This window comes from Pipistrellus hanaki (genome assembly GCF_964339955.1).
Source record: "Pipistrellus hanaki genome assembly, chromosome: 9".
Classification (NCBI taxonomy): domain Eukaryota; kingdom Metazoa; phylum Chordata; class Mammalia; order Chiroptera; family Vespertilionidae; genus Pipistrellus; species Pipistrellus hanaki.
In genome coordinates, this window is record NC_140511.1 from 54,220,269 (window position 1) to 54,234,775 (window position 14,507).

General features: G+C 53.2%; 1 protein-coding gene across 1 annotated transcript in view; it reads left to right on the forward strand.

Moving 5' to 3' along the window:
• OTOG (otogelin) overlaps nt 1-14,507 on the forward strand; it is a gene marked incomplete at its 5' end in the record, with an annotated part of 66,182 nt that overhangs the window by 3,288 nt on the left and 48,387 nt on the right. Inside the window, 14 exons of the mRNA XM_084895441.1 lie at nt 2,208-2,283; nt 3,214-3,306; nt 3,460-3,614; nt 4,816-4,934; nt 6,050-6,255; nt 7,019-7,149; nt 7,363-7,469; nt 7,794-7,903; nt 8,477-8,605; nt 9,448-9,556; nt 9,835-9,881; nt 10,381-10,526; nt 12,328-12,460; nt 13,335-13,512. Of these exons, the coding sequence (XP_084751567.1) occupies nt 2,208-2,283; nt 3,214-3,306; nt 3,460-3,614; nt 4,816-4,934; nt 6,050-6,255; nt 7,019-7,149; nt 7,363-7,469; nt 7,794-7,903; nt 8,477-8,605; nt 9,448-9,556; nt 9,835-9,881; nt 10,381-10,526; nt 12,328-12,460; nt 13,335-13,512 (1,739 nt within the window). The remainder of the gene's footprint in view (nt 1-2,207; nt 2,284-3,213; nt 3,307-3,459; nt 3,615-4,815; nt 4,935-6,049; nt 6,256-7,018; nt 7,150-7,362; nt 7,470-7,793; nt 7,904-8,476; nt 8,606-9,447; nt 9,557-9,834; nt 9,882-10,380; nt 10,527-12,327; nt 12,461-13,334; nt 13,513-14,507) is intronic.

Here is a 14,507-nt window from a genome sequence, read left to right on the forward strand (position 1 = left end):
TATCCTCATAACACCAATCTCAGAACTATATCTGAGGTGGAGGAGAGGAGGAAAGAGACATAAAGGCCAATTTTAATTAAGCTCTTTGGGGCCCTGTAGGACCTTGGTGTTCTTTGTTTTCCCTGGCTGCTCTCTCCCATTTCCTGTGGTCTCTGAGGTCCTAGAAGATAGATTACAGCCAGGGTGGGCAACCTGGGCCCTAGGGCTTGGCCTGGGTCTGCATAGTCGGGAGAGCTGGGGAACACCCAGGAGGGACTTTCCAGCCGTCAGTAAGATAGTAAAGAGGGAGGAGGTGAGTGTCTGGAGATGAGGCAGAGAGACTCAGCCTACCAACGAGGGGCAAAGAGCTGGGGTTGGTCTCAGGGACTAAGAGTTCTGAATACTTTCTATGTTCCAAGTCCTTTGCTGGAGGCTAGGCATTCATCCTGGGGATGCTGACAGTGAGAGAGGAAGACATGTGAGACGAGTCTCCACAATGTGTTTGTGTCTTGTTGGGCCTGTAAAAAAGAGCGTGGGCTCCCCGAGGGCAGGGGTTTTGTTTTGTTCACTACACCTGGCCAGGGGCTGGGCATGTAATTCTGGAAAATTGTACAAATGAGTAGGCCGAGGCTCTGAGAGGGAATGAGCATGCCGAGCAGAGTCCCAGATCCAGGTGACTTTAGACATTTTGGACTGGAGTTCTGCAAGGTTAGACCTCTAAGTCAGCTAGCCATGTGGTGACTGAACACACATGATGTTCGGGACAGCCCTAACTTCAGGGGGTTTGTATCTCGAGAGACCAAGTGTTTGGATTTGGGGTCTGGAAAATAGGATTTCTTAGTGTTATTAGTGGGGAGAGGTCCACATCCCCACCTGCTTCTTGTGGGAGTGGGCTTCTTGCAATATCCCAAGAAAAGGAATTTTCTTAGACCATTCGGGAGGATGAAGTAGAAAACTTTATTTCTGAGAAATTAGATCTCTTGAGTTTCCAAGGTCTCATTTCCCTTTGCCCCACCTTAGAAGAAGTGTAGCTGTGGCTTTAACAGGACTAGAATTAGAGCCAGTGTCCAGAAATTTTGCTCCATATTGGAGCAGTGTCCAGTCCAGCATCAGGCTAGCTTAGCTTATGTTCCCCTTTGCAGTCCATCAGTCCATTGCCTATGGGGTCCACATGGCCACATGGCTATGCAACTATGGAGGGAACATAGGCAGGAACAAAGCCAAAGGAACCAGAGAGCTGAGAGAGCCATGTGCCGAGAGCCAAGAGAGAGCAAACACTTTTGTTTGGAGGATTATGTATCCCCAAATGTTTGTGGGCTTGTACTGGCTCCACCTCTTCTACTCAATGACTTGTGTATCCAGGTTTGATTGACAAATACCTCCCCTAGGTCATCCCAGCTTCACTGTGCGTGCGTCCATCCTCTCCTTTGTCCAGTCCCCCCACCCCCCCCACCCCCCCAATAATCTGCAGGGGATGGGTTGTTGGTTCCCTAGGGAGTGTAAAGTTGCAGCTTCCTGGTGAAGCTGCCCAAATGACTTGCCTGTAATGTCTGGCCTTCCCTTTTGCTCTTTTCCTATTATCAATAGCTAATTACTGGTGATTACAATGGAATCAGTAGCTCCACTTTGCCTGTGTCCTCCTCAGATGTGTGGTCTCAGGGAGAGTCCTGACTTGGAGTTGAGTTCTGAGGACTGTGGGTGGTGATGAGTGAGGCACTGTTTTTGCTGTTGGAAGATTCCAGAAGGAGGGGCGGAGTGAGGGATGGGGTGAGATGTCCTCCCATCCTGCAGTGAGGAGCTTTGCTCTGCCTCATGTGGTTTCTGTGGAGGAACATGGTTATTCTCAAGACAAGGGGGTAAAACAAAAACAAAAACAAACGACGAGTGGGTTTTATGTTGAGGCTGTGGAGACACAAAGGTTTACTAGAGAGAGCGGGGGGGGGGGGAGGGGGGGGAGGCGTGGGGAGGTGGGGAACATTGGAGGGGTGGGGGTGTGGAATTCCACTTTGGAGAGTAATAAAAAACAAAACAAAACAAAAAGCCTTTACTTCTCTGGGCCTATGGCAGGCCTGAAAATTCTCCCATCCCTGCCTTCCAGAGGTGGGCCTGGGAGGAGAAGGGTTGGGACATGGAAGAGTCGGGGCCTCCCTTCCTCCAGGTGATGGACAGAAAGGGCTGTGACCTCCAGGAAGGCTGCCCGTGATCACATTCTCTCCCATTTTTAAAAGGAGGTGGAAGCTGTGGACTCCATGGCCATGTCTTCCTGGGAAAGGCGGCTCCATCGGGCCAAATGTGCACCATCTTGTAAGTGGTCCCCTCCCTGTGATCCGGGGGTGTGTGTGGGAGGGCCCAGCTGGCGGAGAGGCCAGTGAGGGCAGGACAGGCTTCCCTTGGGGACTCCTGGGACCTCTTTTCCCTGCCTGGGCTTTCTTTCCCATTCTCCAGCCCCATCCTCCAACTTCGCTCTGTGTTCTCCTCCCTGGCGGAGGAGCACCTTGCCAGTGTTCTGTTCTTAGGACCACGGCCTTGTGGCTTTCCATTCTCGCACTGACTCTAAGGAGTTTATGCTTCCCCCTCCACTGTTTCTGTGGCCTCTCTCTGTGTTCCGAGGCATTGCTCTTCATCCTGTCCTGTGTCCCTGGCCTCTGCCCTCACTTGTCCATGGCCTCACCTGTCCTGTATCCATGGCCCCTCCTCTGACATCATGGCTCCTTTTCTCACCACACCTTGCTCTGCTTTATCTTCTTGTCCTCTGGGGCCTTTCTCTCTACTGCATTCCAGATGTGAGGCCTCTTCCCCTCCCCTGGTTTGTGCCATGGCCTCTGGGCTTACGGAGCAGCGAGGAAGAGCAGAACTTGAAGATGTCAGGGTACTGTCCCTGCTCACCCCACATGCTCCATAGCTCAGCTCTGCCTGCCTTGTCTGGCGGCCAGGCAGGAACTTTTAGCTGTGGGAGCTGATGAGCAGGTGGGGCTGGTCTGGGGGCCATGTGGTGCATACTGAAGGCTGGTACCCCACCCTACCTGCCTGCCAGGGAAGGGGTTGGGCAGCAGTCTGAGGCACCCTACTTGTGCCCCCATTAAGGTTAGCTACTTAGGAATTTGGATGGGTATCTGAGCTCCATGTAGTGCTGGGAGGGCTGGGGCCAGCTGCCCTGGCATGAGGAAGGAGCTTTATCCCTGAGTTCTGTGAGTCTCAGCTTGATGGGGGGGTGCTTCTATGTCTCCCATGCAGACTTGTTCTCCTGCTTCAACGGGGGCGAGTGTGTGCACCCAGCCTACTGTGACTGTAGACGCTTCAACGCCACTGGACCGCGCTGCCAGATGGGTGGGTCTGGGCTCCATCCCATCCTGGGAGAGGCCGTGGGTACAGGGACATTCTGGGGGTGAGTGGGGGCCACCCTAACAGGGCTGGAGCCCAGCAGCCTTTGGCTTGGTGCCCACCGCAGTTACACAAAGAGGTTCTCTTTTCCTGGCTCAGTGTACAATGCCGGCCCCGAGCGGGACAGCATCTGCCGGGCGTGGGGACAGCACCACGTGGAGACATTTGATGGCCTGTACTACTACCTCTCTGGGAAGGGCAGCTACACGCTGGTGGGGCGCCATGAACCTGAGGGACAGACCTTCTCAGTCCAGGTGAGGCCTCCCTTGACCTGCCTGTCTAAGAAGACTCCACTAGACCCCAGAGGCTAGTGCCCCTTGTCGCAGGCATGCACCTGCCAAGAGGTTGCCCAGGGGGCCATGCCCTGCATGGGCCATGACCTTGACGACCCTGCCCTCTCTGCCTTGGGGTGTCCCACATCAGAGTTTTTCATGGCTGTCATTTCATGATGGATATGTTACAATTACATAGAGTGATGAGGTACCACTGATTCATGAATTATAAAATCAATGGAATGAGTCACCAACAGCCTAAAAATCCCCAAAGAGAATAGATAATGTAAGAATGCATTACACTTGAATGGGGTAAATATTATTTTGTAAAGCTTTTGTTTTATTTATATATGTATATATTTTTATTTCTTACTGTGGGTCATGGTCAAAATATTTGAAAACTATTTAGTAATTAGACTATGAGGTGGCTTTCACAGATCCTACTTTTGGCTGAAGTGGTCCATCTGCTTAACCACATTTAACAGTTGCAGTGGAAAGCTGAGGAAGAGAAACATTTTCAGACTTTCCTCTAAGCTCTGGGAGCTCTGGTGCCCCCTCACCCTCCACCCCCTGGTTCCTATGGCCTTGGAGGTGTGGGTTCTCTCTGAGCAGGGGACAGAGGAGATGTGTATGTGACAGGCAGCACAGGAGAGATGTGGGTGCGGGGAGGGCTGGACTGCTCACCAGGGTTGCAGTAGAAGTGTGTTTATAAAGTGTGGGTGAGAGTACCCTGTGAGTGGATATATGAGGTGAACATGTGTGTGCGTTCATTCTGTATGCATGTGAAATGGTGGGAGTCTACAACTCTGCCTTTCCATCTGATGGGATCACCTGGGATGGAGAAACAGAGTCCAGAAATGGGGAGACAGCGCAGTATAGTGAGAGAGCGCTGGGATTTGAACCAGCAGACTTGGGTTAGCCTCCTGGCTGTGCGTGTGACCTCCGTCGTCCCCTCACCTTCTGAGCAGCAGTGGCCTCCTCTCTGAAATTCAGATACTCGCAGCCCTGACCTCCCTGGGATATTGGGGGACTGAGAGAGGCCTCAGAGGAAAGATGCCCGGCATGCAGCGGGCAGGTGATCAGCATTTAGCAGAAGCTCCGCAGGAGCCCTCTGGGTCCAGAACTGGAGTTCCCAGCAGGAACCCTGCACTCTACCCTTTGACACACCCCCCCTCCACATCAGGTGCACAATGACCCGCAGTGCGGCTCCTCCCCCTACACCTGCTCCAGGGCTGTCAGCCTCTTCTTTGCGGGCGAGCAGGAGCTCCGTCTGGCCAAGGAGGTCACCCACGGAGGAGTGAGGTAACAACGCCTTCTGCTCTGACCTCTCCTGCTCCGGGGCAATGCTGGTGGGGGTGGGTGAGCACCTGCCATCCTCAGGCCTAGAGAAAATGGTTCTAGGGGGCAGCGGCAGGATTTCCACCGCGAGGGCAGGAACACGCCGGCAGGCCAGCTGGGTGTCCAGGCAGCTGGGTCTGCAGGAAGACAAGTCCCTCGTGATTTTCTGTGACTCTCAGGCCCTGTGGGTTTCCAGTCGGTGGGTTTTCAGGCAAAGAGCAATTTCCCAGAGAGATGCGAGCATGCTTCTAAAGCGTGCTAATCCCCCGTCCACCTCCACAATTTGAAGAAAACCTGCCCGAATGGATAATACACAGTTCAAGTCTCCTCAGAACAGAAACGGCATGCTTTCGCCCTTTTCTGGTGACATGGGGTCATTTTCTGGGACATGAGGGGACCGCACAAGGAGGGAGGACCCTGTTCCCACACTAGCTGGACTGTGGTTCTTTCTGAAACCTTCGTCGCTGTCCTTCCCTTCCCGGCTGCTCTCAGTCACTTTGTTGCCGAAGGAGAGGTGGGGTCTTCCTGCGGTGACCCTTCTCCCCTTTCTCATTTCTGGCTTCAGACCTGGAAATGGGAAAACCAAGCTTTTGGTACCATTTTGGTTGGTTGGGCGCCTCTTTTGTTTTCCTTTGCTGATTTTTCAGGCGGATGGCCAAATCCCAGGTTGGCTAGGAGACCCTATCCCAGCAAGACTTGGGAAAGTGGTCCCTGTGTCTTTTCTTCTGTCCCACTCTACCTTCATCCTCGGAGTGTGCTTTTCTTACCCCTTTCTCATCCCCCACCAAACAAAGCCACTGTCTGCTTATACCATCTCTGCTGACTAGGAGAGCGGAGCTAGCAAATCCAGGCACGATAAGATTTGTCTCTGCCAAAAAAACCTGCGATTTTTAAAAAGCAATTTTAAAACCCTGGAAACAAAAGAATCTCTCTCTATGGTGGACTTCTAGGCCCTGAGGAGTCGGGGAGGGAAAGAGGGGCCTTGGGTTTCATGCAGGTAGGGATGGCGGATCCTTTGGTGAGGGGACTGGGCTAGTGGAGGTGCTGTGAGTGCTCTGGCGCTCTGGGCTGTGTTGCAGGGTCCAGCTGCCCCATGTGATGGGGAGCGTGCACCTGCAGAGGCTTGCTGGCTACGTCCTTGTGCGGTATCAGTCTGCCTTCACGCTGGCCTGGGACGGTGCCTCCGCTGTCTATATCAAGATGAGCCCGGAGTTCGTGGGCTGGACCCACGGGCTGTGTGGGAACAACAATGCTGACCCCCAGGACGACCTGGTGACCAGCTATGGTAAGGCGCAGGGTGGGCAGCCTCCAGTGGGTTTTGGTGGAGGGACAGGTCTGGGAGGGGTAGGAGGGCCTTAGGGAAGAACCCTGGGTCATGTTACTAAAATCCAGTGGGAGGCCACGTTCTCAGTTCTTAACCACTCGACCTCAGTTTCTTCTTCTGTAAAATAGTCATAATGATAATTCCTACTAGGGTTGTGTGAGCATCTCCTGGGCACTTTGCTGGGTGGGATTGACCTTGTAAGGCCTGGAGGGAGGGGGCAGAGAGTCAGGAAGAGAGGGCCCAGCTGGAGCTGAAGGTCCCCAAGGAAGAGAGGTAAGAGTAATAGTGAAGGTGCAGGGGACTCAGGCTCGAAGAAGGGCAGTGACACCTTGAGCACCCACAGCATATTGAACACTTTATGTGCATCACCCCATGTAGTCCGGGAAATGATCTCATGGGGGGATTATGGGCCTATTTCACATATGGGGAAACTGAGGCCCTGTGTCCAGGCTTACACACGGTACTCTCTCCACTGCATGGCGTTGCCTCCCCTGAGTGTGGAGCAGGAGGCACCCGCTACAGATGTTGAGCGTTCTCCCAGGAGAGTGACTCTGTTGGGCATGCAGGTTGGGATGGGAGCTCAGCAGGCTGGATTCCTCAACTCCTTGCCCACCTCTGGGCATCTCCTTGGCTGCACCTGCCTTCCCTCTGATTTCTCTGTGCACCTGCCTTACCCCCCCCACCACCACCACCACCTCTGTGGTCATGCTGGTTCTCTCCACAGGGAAGCTGACGGATGACGTGGTTGAGTTTGTGCACAGCTGGCAGGAGCAGGCCCCTAACCAGCCTCCAGGGCCCACAACCTCCTCCCTGCCTCGCCCTCCATGCCTGCAGCAGAGCCTGGGAACCATGCAGGTCGGGACCCCGGCTCCTTACCTCCCTAGTGCCTTGCTTACATTGGGTTCCCATCTACCTCTTGAAAAGTCATTGGCTGCAGGTGCCCAGGTTGTAGGTGCCCAAGGACCCTGTCCTCTCCTCCCCTCCCCTGGGCCTAAGCTGGGGTTCCATGTGGGGCTGGTGGAGTCAGAGGGCTGTGCGTGGCCCTCTAGCTCCCTGTCCTTGCCCCAGAGTGTGTATGACCGGTGTGAGGCGCTGCTGAGGCCCCCCTTTGATGCCTGCCATGCCTACGTCAGCCCTCTGCCCTTCGCTGCCAGCTGCACCAGCGACCTCTGCCAGTGAGTGGGAAGCCTGGACTGGGGGTGGTGGGGAAATCCCTCTCAGTATTGGGGTGGGCTCAGCCCGTGGGCCACTGAGCCGGACAATCCCAGGCACTGACAGATATGCTTCCTAAAGCTCTGAAATTATCTGCGTAGATGGGGCAGAGCTTTTCCATTCACTGAGGCTCAGAAATGGGGCCTGACCCTCCCCCCACCCTGCCCCCACTTCCTTTCCCAGTTGTGTGGAGAACAGGGGTGCCTGAGCACTGCAGTCTCTACAGAATGTGGAGGGTTGGTGGCGACTGGGCCTTGCTCAGTATTGCCCTCGGTTTTCCCTCACAGGTCAGCTGGTGATGATGCCACCTGGTGCCGGGCACTGGCCGAGTATGCCCGGGCATGTGCCCAGGCGGGGCGACCCCTGCAGGGCTGGAGGACCCAGCTCCGGCAATGCAGTAGGTGCAGCCTGGTGGTGGGCAGGGAGGGCCCAGACAAGCTCTGTCCTAGGGTGGCAGGTGGCATTCTGAGGCCTCAGCTCCATGTCCTGTCCTGCCCAGAACCACAGTGAGAGCTTTAAGCCCTGAGGTCCCCTCCCATGTGACAGATGGGAAACTGAGGCTCAGATGGGATGGACTGGCCCAGGGCCATAGAGTGAGTGACAGGAGGGTCGTTCTCGCCATTAGAGCTAAGTGGTCGGTAAACCGAGGCTCGCGAGCCACATGCGGCTCTTTGGCCCCTCTAGTGTGGCTCTTCCACAAAATACCACAGCCTGGGCGAGTCTATTTTGAATATGTGGCATTAGAAGAAATTTAAGTTTAAAAAATTTGGCTCTCAAAAGAAATTTCAATCGTTGTACTGTTGATATTTGGCTCTGTTGGCTAATGGGTTTGCCGACCACTGGGCTAAGGGGTCAGGAAAATGAAAGCCCTTCTGTTGCTGCCCCAGGGCCTAGGAGAGGGACTGGGTGGGTCTTGGCAGAGCTGGGCCCGGAAGGAGCTGACCGGCCGTGCTGCTGCCTTCCCCCCAAGCCGTGCACTGCAAGGAGAAGGCCTTCACCTACAACGAGTGCATCACCTGCTGCCCCACCTCCTGCCAGCCCAGGGCGGCCTGCGTGGACAGCGAGATCGCCTGTGTGGATGGCTGCTACTGCCCCGACGGTATGCTGGGGCCGAGGGGGTGCCTGACCCGGCCGGGCACGGAGTGAGCATGCAGCAGGGACTAGGAGGATGCCTGTGCGTGGAATGAATGAAGGAAGGAGCAAGCAACTAATAAAGGAATAAATGAATGAACGGGCTGAGGGAGGTGAGGATGGGGGCGGGACTGTGGCTCTCGGGAGGTTCGGCAGGGTGTCTCATTTCGTTGGGTCTGAGCTTTCTATGGTGCGTAGATGAGGGCAAGTCGTCCATTGTTCACCTATTCATGTATCACAACGCATTTGTTCCAACGTTCATCCACGCACTGTTTTCACGGTGCATAACTTTGCAGCACATCTATAGTGTGCGTGCAGGCCGCTCAGCTAGGCAGGGGTGGGCTAAAAAATATAAAGATTGACTTTAGGGATCAGACTCTGGTGGCAGTGAGAAGACACTTACGTATAACTCCATTCTAAGGCACATCCACTCAGGGGTTCACACAAGAAAGGATATAGGAATTCACTAGTGGGAGAGATGGATGGTCAGGGAAGGCTTCCTGGAGGAGGCGGTACCTATGCTGGTTCTAGATACAATAACAGGCTTTTGAGAGGTGGTGAGAAGAAGCTAGACCATATGCAGGCTGTTTGGGATGGGTGTCTCTGAGTAGAGTTCTGGAGGTGAGATTATTTGCTCAGAGGAAGTTCAGATCTGGCCTGAGCTGAGGATTTTATACAGGAGGACATTTGAAGGAGGGCTCAGTGATGCAAGAGCTTGAGTGTGGGAATCCTGATCACAGGATCTGGGAGCCATGAAAGGTTTGTGAACAGGGACGGAGGTGAGTGAAGTGGGCCTCTCTGTCTCCGTAGGGTTGATCTTCGAGGATGGGGGCTGTGTGGCACCGGCTGACTGTCCCTGTGAGTTCCACGGGACCCTGTACCCGACTGGCTCTGTGGTGAAAGAAGACTGCAATGCCTGGTCTGTGCCCGCTGCTGGGGGTGGGAGGAGCTGGTAAATCCCAGGGCTTTCCATCAGGGCTGCCCATCTGGGGGTGTGGGAGCCCTGATGACAGGAGGGCACTCACTCAGCATCTCTGAGTCACAGATGTCATTAGATTTCATCTGTGTGTGGAATCTCCACCGCCCATGTCAGAGGTGGGGAAACTGAGGGCTCGGGGCAGGAGCTCTGTGGACCCTGCCACCCTCCAGCATCTCGTCCAGGAAGGGTGAACTCTGCCATTTTGGTCTCTGTTTCAGCACGTGCACTGCGGGCAAGTGGGTGTGCAGCACATCTGTCTGCCCAGGTATACCTGACCCTCCTTGGACTCTACGCCCTTCCCCTAGTCTCACAGTATTGAGGGCAGGGAAACTGGGAGCCAGGCCTGCTGTTGGGGCTAGGGCGGTGGATTGGGGGTCACTCAGGTTTTTTTTTTTTTTTTTTTTTTTTTTGTGTGTAACCACCCTCCCCTGTTTCCTCAGAGCTGCTTTGCCTGGTTAAGCGATTGCTCCATCCACGAGGGCCCATTTTTCCTGGGGTTCTATGGATCTAAGGGCCTTCCTGACGTTAGGAGCTTGGATGAGAATTGGTCTTCAAGCCCAAAGCCTGGTCTCCTGTCAGAGGGAGTTCAGGGCAGGGCTGCACCTCCCCAGGGGCAGGGCTCCCAAAGGGCAGGCCAGGGCTCCAGGCACGGCCCTGAGCCCTGAGGACAGGGTGCTGACTCCTCCTGCTGCTCTGGGCCTGCAGGGCAGAGGCCGTCCCCACGCGGCAGCTCCCGGGGGTCAGCCACCTCTCTCTGTCCTCAGCCGAGTGTTCGGTGACCGGCGACATCCACTTCACCACCTTTGACGGCCGCCGGTACACGTTCCCTGCCACGTGTCAGTACATCCTGGCCAAGAGCCGTTCCTCGGGCACCTTCACAGTGACATTGCAGAACGCCCCGTGCGGCCTGGTAAGGGCTGGGGACGCCGGGTGCAATCCTGCCAGCCGCCCCTGCCCTCTGCCCCTAGAAAGGCTGGGGGGTTAGGGCAGGGCGCCGGGTCTTTCCACAGCCCCCTTAGCCTCTGTCTATTGTTCTTGGGCAGAGCCTGGGGCAGGAGACTGGGCTCTGGCTCTAGAATAGTTGAGAGTCAGTTTCCTTTCTTGGGCCTAAGTGTTTTTTTTTTTTTTTTTTTTTTTTTTTTAAATCTGTAATATGGCTCTAATTCAACTTAATCTTCTCTGCTTCCTTGGATTGTATCTTCAACATCTCTGTTTTCATTCATGCATGCATTCATTTTCATTCATTCAAGCATGCATGCATGCATTCATTTTTATTCATTCATTCATGAGTTCAGCAAATACTTGTGCCCAAAGCTATGTTAGGTCTTGGAGACTGGGATGAATTGAGCCTGGCTCTGGTCTTTTGGGCCTTACACTTTGATGGGTAAGGCAGACAAGTGACCCCATAACCTACTCAATTACAGGAGCTGTGACAGTGTGGAGAGTACAGGGTAGCCAGTGGAGGAACTTTTCCTTGTTGCTATTTTACCTGGGCATCAGAGGTGGATCCAGAAAGGCTTCCTAGGGGAGGTGACCCTGGAGCTGTGTCAGCTCTGCCTAAGCTGGCCCCCGCCTCCCTCTTGAACCTTATCTTAAAGCACTTTGCCCAGTGGGTTCTGCCCCTCTAGTCTTCTTTTATGCCCTTGAATGCATGATATGCCGTCCTGTGTCAGGGGACATGACTCAGCTATTCTCTCCTCCTGGATGTTTCCTTTCTCCCCCTCTCTCTTTGCATGGTTCAGACCTCAGCTCCAATGTCACTTCCCCCCACAACACTCAGTTTTATGATCTGAAAAATGGGATTGTTTATGCTTACTCAATAGAATTGCTATGAGGATTAATTGAATACATGTATATAAAAATATTAGAATAGTTCCAGAACATTGAAACTCTACATTAAAGTTAGCTGTTACAATTACTATTATACATTGTAGCATTAAGAGTTTTTAGTATTGCTATGATTATTTTTACATTATTATTATTATTATCATTTCCTAGGATGGCCTTTCCTACCTCTGCAGATTAAGTCTGGTTCTTTTGCTTTATGTTTTCTTAGCACCTACATATGTTTGCAGCACTGATTACACTGATAAATAACCTGCTTTGCAGTATTCATTTAATGTCCGTCCACAAATATGTACTCTCCACGAGGGCAGGGACTATACCTACCAAGTTCATCACTGTGTGATTGTGTTAATCTCTTCTGGTGCAAAGAGGTAAAAATGGGCTCGAGCGTACTACCCATTTTAGAGATGAGAACGTGAGGCCCAGAGAATATTAGCTCTTATCCTGCCTCCCTGTACCAAGAGGAGCTTGGTACTTCACAGGATGTGCACATGGAAAGAGCTCTATAAACAACCATACAAGAATGAAATTGAAGACCCAGTTGGTAATGGAGTGGGGAGTGTTTCTGATGCTAAACTTCGGGCCATTCAGGGACCATTTCTGCTCTGTGTCATAGACAGCCTGAGTGTTGACTATCACATTTATTTATATTATCCTTGCTCTGTCACTGACCTCCAGCCTGAGCTTCTGCCTTCCCATTCCCCAGATGAAGGCATTCATTTAGAGGACCCTTAATATCCTCTGTCACCATGAGGAGCCTACACCTGGCCTCAAATTGCACTCAATTCTCTGCTCTTGGAGGGCTCTGTTAGGACCAGCAGGACAGACAGACTAACTCTGCCCCATGGGCCTTCCTGTCTACCCAGAACCAGGATGGAGTCTGTGTCCAGTCGGTGTCAGTGATTCTGCACCAGGACCCTCGGAGACAGGTGACCCTGACCCAAGCGGGGGATGTCCTTCTGTTTGACCAGTACAAGGTCACCCCACCCTACACGGACGGTACGGCTTTGGTGGACGAGAGCTGGCTGGGAACTGCTGCCCAGGCTTCTCCCAGGCTCCTCTGGCCAAAGACACTGCCATATGGGCAAGAGCTCCCATTCTAATCCTGGGTGGATCAGGCCAGGGGCACCTGGGTCCCAGGGACATGGATGATGGACTCTAAAGTGACCTTTACCCCCACTCCAACATGACAGGCTTCAGAGCAGTATGGCCTCTCCTAACTTAGGGTATGAATGAAGCTGTTTTCCACCCCCGCTCTCAGATTTGTTTAATGATCACTGTTATCCTGTCTGATTCCACAGGGATTTGTGGTAGCTCCTAGGAAGCACGACTAACAAAAATGGCAAAATTACTAAGAAATAAAATAGCGCCGGAGAAAATGCAAAAGGAAAGAAGAAAGGATAGGGACTCAAGATGGAGGGGAGTGAGGGTAAAGAGGCCAAAGAAGTACAAGTCACAAAGGGCATACAATTCACCACGATTGCATCTACACTTTAAAATTGCTACGACCGAATCCAAAGTCATGCTGTGAGCTTCCTGGTGGCCGTTGCGAAGAGAATGGGCAGTTACGGAATTCCCTTTGCCAGAGAAGGAAACATACCAGTTAGTGGGGAGGCAAAGCTGTGATAGGCATTGAAAGCTAGAGGAAATGTCTCAGGTGGTGCTGCCACGGTACGTTACCCCTGGTCCTGGTTTCATCCTGGAGCAGGATTTCCTCACACCACCCGCTTGGCAGGGCTCACTGTGGGTGAGGGCTGGGCTGGGTATGGGGCTCAGAGGGCACCACGCAGGTGGTGGGGGGTGGGAGGTGGGGGATGGGGTGGGGTGCATCGTGACCCAACTTCCCACACCCCCCTTCGGCTTCCGTGCCCAGACGCCTTTGAGATCCGGAGGCTGTCCTCCGTGTTCCTGCGGGTGAGGACCAACGTGGGTGTGCGGGTGCTCTACGACCGAGAGGGCTTGCGGCTCTACCTGCAGGTGGACCAGCGATGGGTGGAGGACACCGTGGGCCTCTGCGGCACCTTCAACGGCAACACGCAGGACGACTTTCTGTACGTGCTCCTGCCCTGGGACAGGAAGGAGGGGTGGGTGGAGGGGCCCGTAGGGCCAAGTATCCTAATCTCCCAAACTCCCATGGGCTCCCCTGGGCCTGGTATTCTCCATGGATCATTTATTTCTCTGTATGTAAACTTGCGTGTTTCTTTAAGGCAGTGGCTCAGTCCTCTCTGTGCGGAAGATGCAGAGGTTGTTAACATGCTGACTCCTGGGTCCTACCCTTTAAGAATCTGCTATAGGTTAAGGCCCAAGAATCTTATTTCTAACTAGAGGCCTGATGCCCAAAATTCGTGTGAGGGGCTCAGCCCTCACAGCCCAGGCTTCCTTCAGAAGTTAGTCTGGAAGGATGTCCAGTCTAATTAGCATATTATGCTTTTATTATTATAGATGAGCACCCCTGTGATTCTAGTTTATGAGGTCTATAGAGCATACCTTGAGAAATACAGTTTTATGGTAAAAGTCTTAAAATTAGCAGGGGTTTGAGTTGTTGGCTTTGACTGTGAACACCTTTATTTTTTATTTTTAAATTTCTTTATTGATTATGGTGTCACATAATTGTCCTCATCCCCCCATTCCCATCCCAAACCCCTCCCCATGTATGCCCACCCCCTGTTGTCCATGACCTCTGGTTAGGCTTATATGCATGCACACAAGTCCTTTGAACACCTTTAGATGAGTGCAAGCTCACAGTGAGTCAGGGATGCCAGAATTCCTGCTTTCTCTCTCACCACCCTCCCACTCTCCTGCCTGGTGCTGTTCCCCATGGACCGATGGAGCGTCAAGGAAGGACTCTCTGGGCTTGGACGCAGTTTAGTGCCTTGGGAGGGGACAGTAGTCAGGCCTCCCAGAAATAAGGACGAAGGATTGATCTTGAAGGATGGGGGTTCTGGCCAGTCCTTCGAGTTACACGCATTGGGCGATGCAGAAGGAAACATGAGCGACTTTCTTCCGCCGGAAACAAGGATTCAGATTTGCTTGGAAAAACCAGTAA